This window comes from Moschus berezovskii, chromosome 28 (genome assembly GCF_049115385.1).
Source record: "Moschus berezovskii isolate FMDL1 chromosome 28, NW_MosBer_1.0, whole genome shotgun sequence".
Lineage (NCBI taxonomy): Eukaryota > Metazoa > Chordata > Mammalia > Artiodactyla > Moschidae > Moschus > Moschus berezovskii.
This window is the reverse complement of record NC_142487.1, coordinates 15,203,080-15,219,682: the sequence shown is the minus strand read 5'-3', so window position 1 is coordinate 15,219,682 and position 16,603 is coordinate 15,203,080. Positions and strand designations below refer to the sequence as shown.

Below are 16,603 nucleotides of genomic sequence, written 5' to 3'. Positions count from 1 at the left end.
CATCCAACTAGAAAAGAGAATATTCTTTTCTAAAGTACTAGAATATATCATATAGATATTTAAGTGCTTAATACTTTTTTTGGTGTGTGCTTATCAGCTGTTTAAATACAAAAACAATCACCTATCAAAGGTAAGTTTAAAAGTATACTAAAATTCCTGATTTCATTGAATTCTGGAATAGATCAGAAAAACTGAGTTGAGACTTTGCCATAGTTAAGACAGCTAATATGTGGAAAAACTACTTGTGAGACTTTTGAGTCTGTGTAGTATAAACTTGCTGCTGCTGCTAAGTCGCTTCAGTCATGTCCGACTCCGTGCGACCCCATAGATGGCAGCCGAACAGGCTCCACCGTCCCTGGGATTCTCCAGGCAAGAACACTGGAGTGGGTTGCCATTTCCTTCTCCAATGGGTTAAAGTGAAAAGTCAAAGTGAAGTCACTCAGTCGTGTCCGACTAGTAGCGACCCCATGGACTGCAGCCCACCAGGCTCCTCTGTCCATGCAATTTTCTAGGCAAGAGTACTGGAGTGGCTTGCCATTGCCTTTTCCGAGTATAAACTTAGGAAACTTTAAATACAATACTTACATTTTTAATTGGAGCTAGATAAAGGGAGTGGTCCAGCGAGGTAACTGCCTAGAACCTCAATCCATAAAGAGTGTTAACATATTTAATCACTTAAAAATGTAATGAGAAGAAAATTGTATTAAATGGAATTCCTCTAGGGGAACAGTGGTTGTTAGGTATGTGGTCTACAGTAACGGTGAGACTTTGGTACTTACCTCCTTCCTCAACTCTCATCCAAGGATGTATTATACACACTATCCGTTCCGTTCCGTTCCGTTCCGTCGCTCAGTCGTGTCCGACTCTATGCGACCCCATGGACTGTAGCCTACCAGGCTTCTCCGTCCATGGGATTCTCCAGGCAAGAATACTGGAGTGGGTTACCGTTTCCTTCTCCAGGGGATCTTTAAAGAAGTTATATTCAACTAAGTGCAGAGATTCCTTTTTGATAAGCAGGATTTACAAATTTGGATCAGAGCTAAATTGTTTATGACAGTAAAAACAGACTTGCTTTTTATCCATTACCATTCAGTCTTTCCTTTAAACAAATATTGAATTAATATCAGGGAGTATAGTTTGGAAAAGATGCCCCATTAGTAATCTGGCCTGGTGAGACAAAGTAGTGATTTAGGCCAGTCTAAGACAGCAACTGGAAACAGTGTCAGACTTTATTTTTTTGGGCTCCAAAATCACTGTGGATGCTGACTGCAGGCATGAAATTAAAGACGCTTACTCCTTGGAAGGAAAGTTATGACTAACCTAGATAGCATATTAAAAAGCGGAGACATTACTTTGCCAACCAAGGTCTGTCTAGTCAAGGCTATGGTTTTTCCAGTGGTCATGTATGGATGTGAGAGTTGGACTGTGAAGAAAGCTGATCACCGAAGAATTGATGCTTTTAAACTGTGGTATTAGAGAAGACTCTTAAGAGTCCCCTGGACTGCAAGGAGTTCCAACCAGTTCATTCTAAAGGAGATCAGACCTGGGTGTTCATTGGAAGGACTGATGCTAAAGCTGAAGCTCCAATACTTTGGCCACCTCATGCGATGCGTTGACTCACTGGAAAAGACTGATGCTGGGAGGGATTGGGGGCAGGCGGAGAAGGGGACAACAGAGAATGAGATGGCTAGACAGCATCACTGACTCGATGGAGGTGGGTTTGAGTGAACTCTGGGAGCTGGTGATGGACAGGGAGGCCTGGCGTGCTGTGATTCATAGGGTCGCAGAGTCAGACACGACTGAGCCACTGAACTGAACTGAAGACAGCAACTAGACTCTGAAGGCAAAGCTACCCAACACTACAATAAACACTTCAGTAACTGTAGCGTGGCTTTTCTTGGTTTTGCAAGTCAGTGCCTCTTATGCGTTGTAACTGTCTTGGTGTAAGAGCTGTATTGTATTCTACTGGAGAAGGCAATGGCAACCCACTCCAGTACTCTTGCCTGGAGAATCCCAGAGACGGGGGAGCCTGGTGGGCTGCCGTGTATGGAGTCGCACAGAGTCAGACACGATTGAAGCAACTTAGCAGAGGCAGTACCTTTATATTCGTCTAAAGCTCCTAGCCCACACACACCTTCACTAAAATGTCTGCTGAACAATGTTAAACTCTGAGGTGGAAATCAAGGCCTAAGATGAATAAGCCAATATCAAAACTAAGTCAAACTGAGACCACAAAATCAACGGTAGAAAGCCAGAATTGGAAGGTACTCTAGTCTGACACTGTTTATTCTTTTACTCACTAAACAGGAGGCCAACAATTTTTCAGGCATTTGTCAGTTATTACAGTCTGGGGGGTTTAAAAACATTAAGGGGAAAACGTAAACAATAATTACTTATATAATAATTACACAAAAGACCTACACAATTACCATGTAAAAACATAAGGAAGGAAAGGTTCCAGTCCTGTGAGCGGTCAGAGAGGGATCTGAAAGAAAATGGCGCCGGCGGCTCAGATGGTAAAGAACCTGCCCGCAATGCGCGAGACCAGGGTTCAATCCCTGGGTTGGGATGATCCCTCGGAGAAGCACATGGCAACCCACTCCAGTATTCTGGCCTATGGACAGAGGAACCTGGCGGGCTACCGTCCATCGGGGTCGCAGAATCGGACACGACTGAATGACTAAGCACAGGCCCCATGTGGGTTTAAGAGGTCTTTCTGAAAGAGTGATACTTAAACTGAGATCTGAAGGATGAACAGGAATTAGGTGAAAAGTCAGACTGGAAAACTATTTTTGGTCCAGGGGTCAACATTAGGTGTCTGAAATGGGCTCCATCCACCTCTTCAAGGAAATCTGAATCCCAGATTTGGTCCAGCGAATTTCTGACCAGCTTGACTCAGCACCTTGTGTCATCCTTGGTCAGCACTTCAGGGGTGAGGTGAAACTTCCATCGTCTCTGCCTCTGGCATTTCATCGTTTTCACCTATCTGATCTCCCTGACCCCTTCTGGGCGTGCTCCTATTTCACTTCTCCAACTTCCCTCCCCCAACCCGCCCAACCCTGCAATCCTTGACATTCAGTCGCCCTTCAAAGTCAGAAAGAACTAGCCAGGTTAGCACTTTGAGGCTATTTGCAACCCAAAGAGATCTTACCAACCCTGCACCACGAGATGGGAACAATAGCTGATCCAACATGCACGTTTAGGTTGTTCCGCCACAACTAACCCAGGGGATGCCTTTATTTAGGGTGGACGCCTCTGTCCACAGCTACCGTGGGGAAGGGCCCCGTAAGAATTTTCCCGAAATGTTCCGGTCACGAGTCCCAGGCCACCTCTTCTTCTCCGTCACTCCCTCCGCCCAGGCCAGCCGGTAACACGGCAGTCGCCACGGCGCTTCAGGAACTGGGGACTGGCATCCACGCCGGGGACCCGAGGCCGAGGGCTGCGCGGCGACAGGCCCGAAGGCGTGCGGGAAGGCGAGCAGGCCGCGGGCGAGGGCGGGGACCCGCGGGCGAGCGCAGCGCCGCGCGGGGCGGGCCGGCGCGCGGGCGGAAGACGCGGGCGGAAGGCTGTGGGCCGCGTGGGCGGGGCCGCGCGCGCCGGGGGCGGGGCTCCCGCGCGCGTCACGTGACGGGCCCGGCGGCGGCGGCAGCGGCCGCGGCGTCCTCAGCGGCCCCCAGTGCAGGATGGTGCTGGCGGCGGCGGCGGCGGCCGTGGTGGCGGCGGCGTCGTTGGCGGCAGCGGGCGGGGGTGCGGTGGCGGCAGTGGCGGCGGCGCCCGCGGGTGGTATAAAATGGCGGATTTCGAGGAGTTGAGGGTGAGCGGGGGCGCGGGCGTGGACAGCGGAGGCCGCGGGGGAGGGGAGGGGACGGGAGGCGGGGAAACCGCAGCGTCGCCGGCTGCCACCTTCTTGTTTCGCGGGGAGCGGTTGGCGGAGCCCGGAGCCCCGAGCCTGGCCGGCGTCCGAGCAGGCGCCCGCGCGGCAGCGGGGGCAGCGCTCGGCGGCGGAGGACGCCCGGGCCGCGCAGGGCTGGCGGGCCCTGGGGCCCAGGGTGAGCCGAGCCGTGGGGTCCGTCGGGGGTGCGCACACCTGGCGCCAGGGGCCGCGGCCGCTCTCGCCAGGGGCTCGTGGGGACCCAACTTCCCCCGTTTATCTGAAGGGATGAAGTCGGGAGTAGGGTTTGCAAAATTTTCCGCCTTCGCGAGGGGTGTACGTGTCTGGCGGTTCCTCAGTCTCCGGGCCACTCACTTGAGTGGGAGGCTGTTTTCGGAAACCTGAAGTTGCTTTTAGAATTCTCTCTCTCCTTGGGGTGATGCTACTGTTCAGGACGATCTGTCACGAGAAAGGCCCCTTCCTCACACCAGTGCTCCTTGCACGTCTTGGAAAGGAGCGTCGTCTTTTGGGAATCCTGCCTTTCATCATCGGCCTTAAACCTTGGTGTTTTTCTTAGTACTATGGGTAAGAACTCCGCAAAGTCCGTGTTGTCATGAGAACAAGGTCATAACTTTATTGTTGATACGCTTGTATTGTAGAGGTTTGAAATGCGCTGTGTTGAGGTTAGAACGGAAAAGATACATATATATGTATTTTTTTTCCCGGAGCTGATAACCTTCAAAGCCCTAACTGAGACAGAATTATGATAAACGAGCCAGATTTTTTTCTGTTTTTATGGACCGCTGAGTTACTGACGGCATAAATAAGATACTTAAGGAGGGAAATCCTGTTTAAAAAATAGTCTTCAAAGAACGGATGAATAGAAACTTTTAACTGCAGTCAGTTGGCACAACATAGACGTGTGTTGTTAGCGTTACTTTTTCAGAATAAGAAGAAACTGGAATCTGGTAAAAGAGTCAGTGTGTATGTTTATTACTGATTTTTTTAGCGGAGTGTATTGAGGGGAGGAATGTTGGCTGATTACCTGGCTGGTTTGGTGAACATCGGCGAAAGATCTAAAGGTTAATGGCTCTGATCTAAAGATAAATTGTTTTGGTTTGACTAGTGCCTGCCATTTTCTTTCCAGTTGTTTCAAAAATTACTTAGTTCTCAGTGAAAAGTTTATTAATACGTTTTATGCACTATGCTAGTTTATACAGAGAACCTGACAGTAGGTAAAGGATGTTCATATGGTTAAGTGTCAGGGTGAGTCTCAGCTGTAGAGCTGTTAACACCTGTAGAGCTTTTGAAACAACAAGGCCTGAGCCTTACCTGTGTAAATTAATGCATTAGATATGTAGGGTGGTTGAGGATATTGAAGTTTGTGGTTATTTGTATCTGCAATGTTGTTTTAGTTTTTGTGTACTAATGGGTATACGTAACTTGCCCTCTTCTAAGCTTTTTTTGTTGTTGTTGTTGATGAAAACTTTTCCAAGACTTGTATCAGACTTTTACAAATGTTGGTCACAACTTAATAAAAAGTGGAGAATTTATTGGTGAAAGGCAAAAAGGACTTCCCTGGTGGCTCAGTGGTAAAGAACCCATCTGCAATGCAGGAGATGCAGGTTCGATCCCTGGGTCAGGAAGATCCCTTGGAGAAGGAAATGGTAACCCACTCCAATATTCTCGCCTGGGAAATCCCATGGACGCGGGAGCCTGGCAGGCTCCAGTCCATGGGATTGCAAAAGAGTAGGACATGACACAACGGAGGGCAGAAAAGGCAGGCAGTGCTTATAGGTTGGGGTGGAACCAGGAACTGGAAAGTGGTTGAAAAACAAGATTTTTCTCTTGGTCTTTGTCTCCCCTTACCTCCCTCCACTCTCGTCTCCAGCCCTCAGCCCTCTCTTCTCTCCCATTTTGTGGGTCAGTTTCATCTTTTTTTTTTTCTGTAAATTAGCTGTCTTTGCTTCTCCCTGCACTTGCTAGACGGAGAAGGCAATGGCAAGCCATTCCAGTACTCTTTCCTAGAAAATCCCATGGACGGAGGAGCCTGGTAGGCTGCAGTCCGTGGGGTCGCTAAGGGTCGGACACGACTGAGCGACTTCACTTTTCACTTTCACCCATTGGAGAAGGAAATGGCAACCCACTTCAGTGTTGTTGCCTGGAGAATCCCAGAGACGGGGGAGCCTGGTGGGCTTCCGTCTATGGGGTCACACAGAGTCGGACACGACTGAAGTGACTTAGCAGCAGCAGCAGCACTTGCTAGAAGATGGCCCCTCCCCGACAGGTTGCCTTAGGAAACTGGAAAATTTTCAGAAGTGAGGAGGGTATGAGCTATGCAAATGCTGAGTTATCGCCCCAGATTTTGCCATACTGCTTAATAGCATCGTTTGCACTTAAAGGTGTGCTGTAGCTCTGCCCGGTCCTCTTTGCAAACCTTGATGATGATGGTTTCAGATATCCATTATAATAAAGTGTTCATTGTGTGCCTGGCTCTGGTTTCAAAACTTTACATAAATACTTATTTAAATAGTTCTTACAAAAAGTGAAGCCTAGAATGGTTGAATAACCAGACAGAAGTCACACAGCTTGATACTGGGAAGACCTGGGATTTTTAACTTGAGGTCTAACTTCACAGTCAGCGCTTCCCAGATTCTAAGCTGTACTGCTTTGTCCAGTTTCCTTCAGGTCCATGGCATGTCCCCTACCTGTCCTCCTGTACTCTGAACTGAATTGAATGATAAACAATACCCTGCTTATATGACATAATATTGAGCGGAAAACCAGACAACTGGATAAAAATCAAATTAGAAAGGAGGAAAAGAGGAAGACACATAAAGTGTTTTCTAAATGGTTTCTGATTCAGAGTATATTCTGATGATCAGAGGGACAGTGAAGTAAGTTAAAGGATGGGGGAAAATCACGGGCACTGGTTTGTTACCTAAATTGTTGGCTGTAGAGGAAATGGCCAGCAGACCTGAATGTTTCATGTTTGGCTCATAGTGCCGCTCAGAGGATTTCCTCTATCTTTGTCCATTATGACTCAGGGCCACTTCCAAGAAGCCCATGTCACTCGAGCAGGTCACTGCTGGCTAATGCTGGCGTCTCCTGTACAGAAGGTCCGGAATTTTGGGAATTTAAAACTCACTGTGCTTCAGTGACTCCTGCGCCTGTGCTTTTCTTTGGGGAGGGGCGTCATTTGATGAGGCCACTCCCGTAGATCCTTAAGAGGCTGCCTGACAGTTTTCAGTTTTTGAGTCTGCCTTGTGGGCCAGTACTAGAACTCTTGTCCAGTCATAGCAGGGTGTGATATCCCTACATTTTGTCACTTGCAGTTCAGGTGACCAGCAGAATACCAGCACACTCCCTTCAATTCTTAGGGGAGAGAGGATCTGATTGGCTGAGCACTTAAGCCAGATGAGGGTCACATTGGACTTCCCAGGTGACTCAGTGGTAAAGAAGCCTGCCAATGCATGAGATGCTGGATCAGTCCCTGGGTTGGGAAGATCCTCTGGAGCAGGAAATGGCTCCCCATTCCAGTATTCTTGCCTGGCGAATCCCATGGACAGAGCTACTTAGTGGGCTATGGTCTCTGTTCACAAGGAGTCAGGACGAGCAACTAAACAACAACAAATAGTCAAAGATGATTACAATAATGCATCATGTGTTAGAAGCTTTCAGGGTGCTATTGTTCAGTCGCTCAGTCGTGTCCGACTCTTTGAACGCCATGGATTGCAGCACTCCAGGCTTCCCTGCACTTCACCATCTCCCAGAGTTTGCTCAAATTCATGTTGGTGATGAGTCGGTGATGCCATCCAACCATCTACTCCTCTGTCGTCCCCTTTTCCTGCCTTCAGTTTTTCCCAGCAGCAACTTTTTTTCCAGTGAGTTGGCTCTTTGCATCAGGTGGCCAAAGTATTGGAGCTTCAGTTTCAGTGTCAATCCTTCCAATGACTATTTAGGATTGATTTTCTTTAGAATTGACTGGTTTGATCTCCTTGCAGTCCAAGGGACTTTTGAGTCTTTTTCAACATCACAGTTCAAAAGCATCAATTCTTTGGCACTGAGCCTTCTTTCTGGTCCAACTCTCACATCTATACGTGACTATTGGAAAAACTGTAGTTTTGACTATATGGGTCTTGGTCGGCAAGGTAATGCCTCTGCTTTTTAATATGCTGTCTGGTTTTGTCATAGCTTTTTTTCCAAGGAGCAAGCGTCTTTTTATTTCATGGCTGCAGTCACCATCTGCAGTGATTTTGGAGCCCAGGAGAATAAAGTCTGTCACTTTTTGCATTATTTTCCCACCTATTTGCCATGAGGTGATGGGACCAGATGCCATAATCTTCATTTTTTGAATGTTGAGTTTTAAGCCAGCTTTTGCACTTTCCTCTTTCACCTTCATCAAGAGGCTCTTTAGTTCCTGTTTGTTTTCTGCCATAAGGGTGGTGTCATCTGTGTATCTGAGGTTATTGATATTTCTTAATTTCAGCTTGTGCTTCATCCAGCCTGGCATTTTGCATGATATACTCTGTATGTAAGTTAAATAAGCAGGGTGACAGTATACAGCCTTGATGTACTCCTTTCCCAATTTGGAACCAGTCTGCTGTTTCGTGTCTGGTTCTCACTGTTGCTTCTTGACCTGCATACCGGTTTCGTAGGAGGCAGTAGGTGGTCTGGTATTACTATCTTTTAAGAATTTTCCACAATTTCCCATGATCCACACAGTCAAATGTAGTCAATGAAGCAGACATAGATGTTCTTCTGGAATTCCCTTGCATTTCCCATGATCTGATGGATGTTGGCAATTTGATCTCTGGCTCCTCTGCCTTTTCTAAATACAGCTTGAACATCTGGAATTTCCTGGTTCATGTACTGTTGAAGCCTAACTTGGAGAATTTTGAGCTTTACTTTGCTAGCATGTGTGAAATTGTGTGGTAGTTTGAACATTCTTTGGGATTGGAATGAAAACTGACCTTTTCCAGTTCTGTGGCCACTGCTGAGTTTTCCGAATTTGCTGGCATATGAGTGCAGCACTTTCACAGCATCATCTTTTAGAATTTGAAATAGCTCAACTAGAATTCCATCACCTCCACTAGCTTTGTTTGTAGTGATGCCTCCTAAGGCATACTTGACTTCACACTCCAGGATGTCTGGCTGTAGGTATGTGATCACACCATTGTGGTTATCTGGGTCATTAAGGTCTTTTTTTATTTAGTTCTTCTGTGTATTCTTGCCACCTCTTAATCTCTTCTGCTTCTGTTAGGTCCATACTGTTTCTGTCCTTTATTGTGCCCATCTTTGCATGAAATGTTCCCTTGGTATCTCTTAATTTTCTTGAAGAGATCTCTAGTCTTTCTCATTTTATTTTTTTTCTCTATTTCTGTGCATTGATTGCTGAGGAAGGCTTACTTATCTCTCTTTGCTAGTCTTTGGAACTCTGCATTTAGATCAGTATATTTTTCCTTTTTTTCTTTGCTTTTCACTTCTCTTCTTATCTCAGCTATTTGTAAGGCCTCCTCAGACAAGCATTTTGCCTTTGGATGGTTTTGATCACTGCCTCCTCTACAGTATCATGAACTTCCATCCATAGTTCTTCAGGCACTCTATCAGATCTAATCCTTTGAATCTATTTGTCACTTCCATTGTATAATTGTAAGGGGTTTGATTTAGGTCATACCTGAATGGCCTAGTGGTTTTCCCTACTTTCTTCAATTTAAGTCTGAATATGGCAATAAGGAGTTCATGATCTGAGCCACAGTCAGCTTCTGGTCTTGTTTTTGCTGACTGTATAGAGCTTCTCCATCTTTGGCTGCAAAGAATATAATCAGTCTGATTTCGGTATTGACCATCTGGTGATGTCCATGTGTAGAGTCTTCTCTTGTGTTGTTGGAAGAGAGTGTTTGCTCTGACCAGTGTGTTCTCTTGGCAAAACTCTGTTAACCTTTGCTCTGCTTCATTCTGTACTCCAAGGCCAAACTTGCCTGTTACTCCAGGTATCTCCTGACTTCCTACTTTTGCAATCCATTCCCCTGTGATGAAAAGGACATCTTTTCTGGGTGTTAGTTCTAGGTCTTATAGGTCTTCATAGAACCATTCAACTTCAGCTTCTTCAGCACTAGTGGTTGGGGCATAGACTTGGTTTACTGTGATGTTGATTGGTTTGCCTTGGAAACGAACACAGATCATTCTGTGGTTTTTGAGGTTGCACCCAAGTACTGCATTTTTGTATTCTTTTTTTGACTAGGCGAGCTACTTCATTTCTTCTAAGAGATTCTTGCCCACAATAGTGGATATGATGGTCATCTGAATTAAAATCGCCCATTCCAGTCCATTTTAGTTCACTGATTAATGTTATGTTCACTCTTGCCATCTCCTGTTTGACCACTTCCAGTTTGCCTTGCCACCAAGGGTTCGTCTAGTCAAAGCTATGGTTTTATCCAGTAGTCATGTACGGATGCGAGTTGGACTGTAAAGAAAGCGGAGTGCTGAAGAATTGATGCTTTTGAACTGTGATGTTGGAGAAGACTCTTGAGAGTCTCTTGGACAGCAAGGAGATCCCATCAGTCAGTCCTAAAGAAATCAGTCCTGAATATTCATTGGAAAGACTGATGCTGCAGTTGAAATGCCAATACTTGGGCCACCTGATGCGAAGAACTGACTCATTTGAAAAGACCCTGATGCTGGGAAAGATTGAAGGCAGGAGGAGAAGGAGATGACTAAGGATGAGGTGGTTGAATGGCATCACCAACTTGTTGGACATGAGTCTGAGTAAGCTCCGGGAGTTGGTGATGGACAGGGAAGACTGTCCAGCTGCAGTCCATGGTGTTGCAAAGAGTTGGACACGACTGAGCAGCTGAACTGAATTTACCTTGACCATTGACCTAACATTCCAGGTTCCTATGCAATGTTGTTCTTTACAGCATTGGACTTCCCTTTCACCACCAGACACATCCACAACTGGGCGTTGTTTCCACTTTGGCCCAGCCTCTTCATTCCTTCTGGAGCTGTTTCTTTGCTCTTCTCCAGTAGTATACTGGGCACCTACTGACCTGGGGAGTTCATCTTTCAGTGTCCTACTATCTTTTTGCCTTTTCATACTGTTCATGGGGTTCTCAAGGCAAGAATGCTGAAGAAGTTTATCATTCCCTTCTCCAGTGGACCACGTATTGTCAGAACTCTCCATTGTGACCTGTCCGTCTTGGGTGGCCCTTTAGACATAGTTTCATTGATCACATAGTTTCATGTGATCAGTTTGGTTAATTTTCTGTGATTGTGGTTTTCATTCTGCCCTCTGATGAATGAGAATAAAAGGCTTGTGCAAGCTTCTGATGAAAGGGACTGGCTGTGGGGGAAATTGGGTCTTGCTCTGGTGGGCAAGGCCATGCTCAGTAAATCTTTAATCCAATTTTCTATTAGTGGGTTGGGCTGTGTTCCCTCCCTGTAGTTTTCCGGAGGCCAAACTATGGTAGGGATAATAGTGATAAGGGCCACCTCCTTCAAAAAGACCTGTGCCAGCTTGCTGCAGCTCCCAGGACTATTGTAGTCAGTGCCTCTGACCCCGCGGCAGGCCGCTGTTGACCCACGACTCCGCTGGAGACTCCCAGACACCCATGGGGAAGTCTGGCTCAGTCTCTTGTGGGGTCACTGCTCCTTTCTCCTGGGTCCTGGTGGGCATGAGGTTTTACTGTGTCCTCCAGGAGTGTCTTTCCCCAGTCCTGTGGAAATTCTGTAATCAAATCCCACTGGCCTTCAAATTCAAATTCCCTGGGGGTTCGCAGTCCTTTCGCCCCATCCCCAGGCTGGGAAATCTGTTGTGCGCCCTAGAACTTTTGCAGCAGTGCGAGAGATTTCATTGTTATAGTTGTTCTTCAGTTCGTGGGCGGTCTGCTTGGCTTATCTATGTCCGGTCTCATGAGGACCTCTCCAGGAGGACTTAACGCCACTGGCCACGCCCCCCAGGTCTGCAGTCAGCCCCTGTCCCTGCGGCAGGTCACTGCTGACCCGGGCCTCCACAGGAGGCCACTCAGACACTCAAAGGCAGGTCTGGCTCAGTCTCTTGTTGGGGGGGGTCACTGCTCTTTTCCCTCCATTCTCATGCACACAGGGTTTTGTTTGCACCCTCCCAGTGTCTCTGGCGGGTCTGAGATTTGATTTTAACTGTGTCAGAGAAGAATTTATTCAGTTCTGTTGCTTGCTTAAAGCGTTTACGTTGTTAGGAGGTTGTGATTTATTAGATTGGTGCAAAAGTAATTGTGGTTTTTCTTTGTTGAACTTTGACATTTGATACTGGAGTACGTTCTTGAATGTGGTTGTGTTATACATCATTTTAATGTGTATTTCTTGCTGTATGTTTTTTGCTTATGACTTATTACTTGCTGTTTATTTTATATTTATTTAGACTATAGAAATGATGTTAGACAAAAAGCAAATTCAAGCAGTTTTTATTTGAATTCAAAATTGGTCATAAAGCATCAGAGGCAACTTGCAACATCAACAGCACATTGGGTCTAGCAACTCCCGATGAGCGTACAGTGCAGTGCTTGTTCAAGAAGTTTTGCAAAGAAGACGAGAGTCTTGAAAATGAGGAGGGCAGTGGCTAGTTGTCAGAAGTTGACGATGACCAACTGAGAGCAATCCTCGAAGCTGACCCTCCTACAGGTATGCAAGAAGTTGCTGAAGAACTCATCCTCAACCGCTCTATGGTCATTCAGCATTTGAAGCAAACTGGAGAGGTGCCGCGTGAGCTGACTGCAAATCAAAAAAATCCTCGTTTTGAAAAATGTTGTCATCTGTTACTTCACTAAAGAGCAACGAATGATTTCTCTATTGGATTGTGATGTGCAATGACAAGTGGATTTTATACAACTGGCAACCAACTTAGTGGATGAATCGAAATGCTCCAAAGCACTTCCTAAAGCCAAACTTGTATCAAAAGAAGGTCAGGGTCACTGTCTGGAGGTCTGCTGCCTGTCTGGTCCACTGCAGCTTTCTCAGTCCCTGCAAAACCATTCCATCTGAGAAGTATGCTCAGCAAATCGATGAGATGCATGGAAAACTGCAGCGCCTTCTGCCGGTATTCATTGGTCAACAGAATGGGCCCAGTTCTCCACGACAACACCCAACTGCGTGTCGTACAACCAACGTTTCCAGAGTTGAACGGATTGGGCTGTGAAGTTTTGCCTTGTCTGCCATATTCACCGGACCACCTCTTGCCAACTGACTACCCTTTTCTACCCTTGTCTTCTTCAAGCATCTTGACAACGTTTTGTAGGGAAAATGCTTCTGCAACCAGCAGGAGGCAGAAAATGCTTTCAAGAGTTCGTCGAATCCTGGAGCATGGATATTTATGCTGCAGGAATAAACAAACTTATTTCTCATTGACAAAAATTGATTGTTGATTGTGACGATTCCTATTTTGGATAATAAAGATGTATTTGAGCCTAGTTATCCTGAAAGATGGTGCTGTGAAAGTGCTGCACTCAATATGCCAGCAAATTTGGAAAACTCAGCAGTGGCCACAGGACTTGGAAAGGTCAGTTTCCAATCCCAAAGAAAGGCAATGCCAAAGAACGCTCAAACTACCGCACAGTTGCACTCATCTCACACACTAGTAAAGTCATGCTCAAAATTCTCCAAGCCAGGCTTCAGCAATATGTGAACCGTGAACTTCCAGATGTTCAAGCTGGTTTTAAGGCAGAGGAACCAAAGATCAAATTGCCAACATATGGATCATGGAAAAAGCAAGAGAGTTCCAGAAAAACGTCTATATCTGTTTCATTGACTATGCCAAAGCCTTTGACTGTGTGGATCACAACAAACTGTGGAACATTCTGAAAGAGATGGGAATCCCAGACCACCTGACCTGCCTCTTGAGAAACCTGTATGCAGGTCAGGAAGCAACAGTTAGAACTGGACATGGAACAACAGACTGGTTCCAAATAGGAAAAGGAGTACATCGAGGCTGTATATTGTCACTCTGCTTATTTAACTTCTATGCAGAGTACATCATGAGGAACGCTGGGCTGGAAGAAGCACAAGCTGGAATCAAGATTGCTGGGAGAAATATCAATAACCTCAAAAAAGGAGATGACACCACCCTTATGGCAGAAAGTGAAGAGGAACTAATAAACCTCTTGATGAAAGTGAAAGGAGAGTGAAAAGGTTGGCTTGAAGCTCAACATTCAGAAAACTAAGATCATGGCGTCTGGTCCCATCACTTCATGGGAAATAGATGGAAAAACAGTGGAAACAGTGTCAGACTTTATTTTTTTGGGCTCCAAAATCACTGCAGATGCTGATTGCAGCCATGAAATTAAAAGATGCTTACTCCTTGGAAGGAAAGTTATGACCAACCTTGATAGTATATTAAAAAGCAGAGACATTACTTTGCCAACCAAGGTCCGTCTAGTCAAGGCAATGGTTTTTCCAGTGGTCATGTATGGATGTGAGAGTTGGACTGTGAAGAAAGCTGATCGCCGAGGAATTGATGCTTTTGAACTGTGGTGTTGGAGAAGACTCTTGAGAGTCCCTTGAACTGCAAGGAGATCCAACCAGTCCATCCTTAAGGAGATCAATCCTGGGTGTTCATTGGAAGGACTGACGCTAAAGCTGAAGCTCCAGTACTTCAGCTTGGACGTATTAGGGTTACCCACTGGAAAAAGACTCTGATTCTGGGAGGGATTGGGGGCAGGAGGAGAAGGGGATGACAGAGAATGAGATGGCTGGATGGCATCACCGACTCGATGGATGTGAGTTTGAGTGAACTCCGGGAGTTGGCGATGGACAGGGAGGCCTGGCGTGCTGTGGTTCATGGGGTTGCAAAGAGTCAGACACGACTGAGTGAGTGAACTGAACTGATAATGATTTAAAATTCATGGTCCAAAACCGGAGATACTTTTGTGCCACCCTAATAGTTTGTGAATTAACTAACTAGTTTGTGAATTATCTAACTAGTTGTGAATTAATCTGGAACGCGCTCATACAGTCTGGTGGCCTGGACCTTTGTCACTGCTGCTGTCCTGCTTTCTTCCTCCAGAATATTCTCTAGCAAGGCAAGCACAGCGGTGGAGGCGAGGCAGAATAGTTGTCGTCCAAAGTCCCTCACCTCTTCTTCAGCCAGTTGTCTTCTCCAGTTGTGTAATTCCATACGCTGCTGGTGCACTCGTTAAAAGGGTCCCTGGTACAATTTAATCTGGTTAACCCACTCTTCCCACGTCTCCCAAGGGTGCGGGTGGAGGGGCATCTATTGTAACTTTTTTTTTAAGGTTGTCTCGTGTGTTCCTCATCCCCTTCATTTTGTGTAGAGTTATCTTTTGTGTGTCAGAGAATGCGAGTGAATGTGTTTGCAAGAGTCTAGTGAAAGAGCCAGTGATTATAACTTAATAGATATTAGTACACCAGACACTGAAGATCTACTCAGAGGCTGAAGTAATTTTGTAACAGAAGATTTTCCGCCTAAAAGACTTGAGTGTTTGGTTCCTTACTTGCCATCCTGGTACCTTTGGTTGCTGTTGGGATACAGAGGGAGAATGGGAAGTTAGTGGGGAAGGAGGGTGTTGAGGTTAGAGGTCCTCATCCCTCCAAGTTCCCATCTATTGGGCCAAGAAGTAGACTGCTGCTGCGAATCCATATGATAGATGTAACGGAATCCACCATGTAACTCAAAGCTGTTATTAGTGGATACAACTCAATTTCCAGGAGGGCTTCCATTTGAGATCATGTCTATGAAAGCAGATTCAAAACCAAATATTTAAAGTGAAATAGATAATTTTTCATAGTAAACCAAGGTATTCTTAGCTGTCATAGACCTTTTTGTGTGTGTTTGCTCCTTTAGGTCAGCACCATCCCTCTGGTATACATGAATATTTATTCTGATAAAGGTGACATTTTTCTAACTATTAGATCCTCCAGATGTTTGTCTTTTGTCAACATTTGTACCTTTGTTTGTCTGAATTGGATTTTAGCTATTTAAAATTTTTTTTCTTGCAATATAATTGTCATAAAAATAAAATTCAGCCTTTCAGTGGTTGTGGTCAGTTTACAGAGTTGTGCAGCCATCACCACTGTTGAGTTTCAGGCCATTTTCATCGCCCCCAAAGAAACCCATGTCATCGTCTGTCCCTTCCTATGTTCTCTTTCTCCCAGCCCTCAGCATCTACTGGATTGGCCTACGTTGGCTCTATGGATTGGCCTATTCTGGACATGTCCTAGTAACACAATGTCACATGTGGCCTTTCTTGGAAAGAATCATGTGATTTCTTTGATTTAACATATAATCTTTCCAGGTTTGTTATTGTAGCATGTATCAATACTTCTTTATGGTTGAATAATATTCCGTTGTATGAAATATACCACATTTTGTTTATTCTGTCATGAGTTTATGTACATTTGGGTGATTTCCACATTTTGATTAGTGTCAGCATTCATCTCGAAGTGTATAAGTCCTGTGTGGACATATGTTTTTTATTTTCTTGGATAGACACCTAGGAACGTAATTGCTGGGTCATGTGGTAACTCTTAAGTTCTTCAGAAACTGTCCAACTCTTTTCCCAACTGCTCCACCATTTTTCATTTCTGCCAGAAATGAGTGTGTTGTTATTTCTCCACGTACTTGACCTCATGGATGTGAAGTGGTATCTTGTTGTGGTTTTGGTTCACGTTTTCCTGGTGACTCGATGTTGAGCATGTTTTCATGTGCTTATTGGCTATTTGTATATCTTTTTGGAAAAGTGT

At 45.5% G+C, this 16,603-nt stretch overlaps 1 protein-coding gene across 9 annotated transcripts in view; it reads left to right on the top strand.

Moving 5' to 3' along the window:
• Positions 1–3,631: 3,631 nt before the first annotated feature.
• The window catches only part of PIAS2 (protein inhibitor of activated STAT 2), a 120,135-nt gene continuing 107,163 nt past the window's right edge, over positions 3,632–16,603 (top strand). For 5 of the 9 annotated variants that reach the window (XM_055417299.2, XM_088833407.1, XM_055417306.2 and 2 more), the window contains exon 1: positions 3,632–3,814. In XM_055417299.2, coding sequence (XP_055273274.1) covers positions 3,791–3,814 — 24 coding nt within the window. In that variant the 5' untranslated portion in view covers positions 3,632–3,790. The other 4 variants (XM_055417302.2, XM_055417301.2, XM_055417303.2 and 1 more) reach the window with 4 other exon arrangements.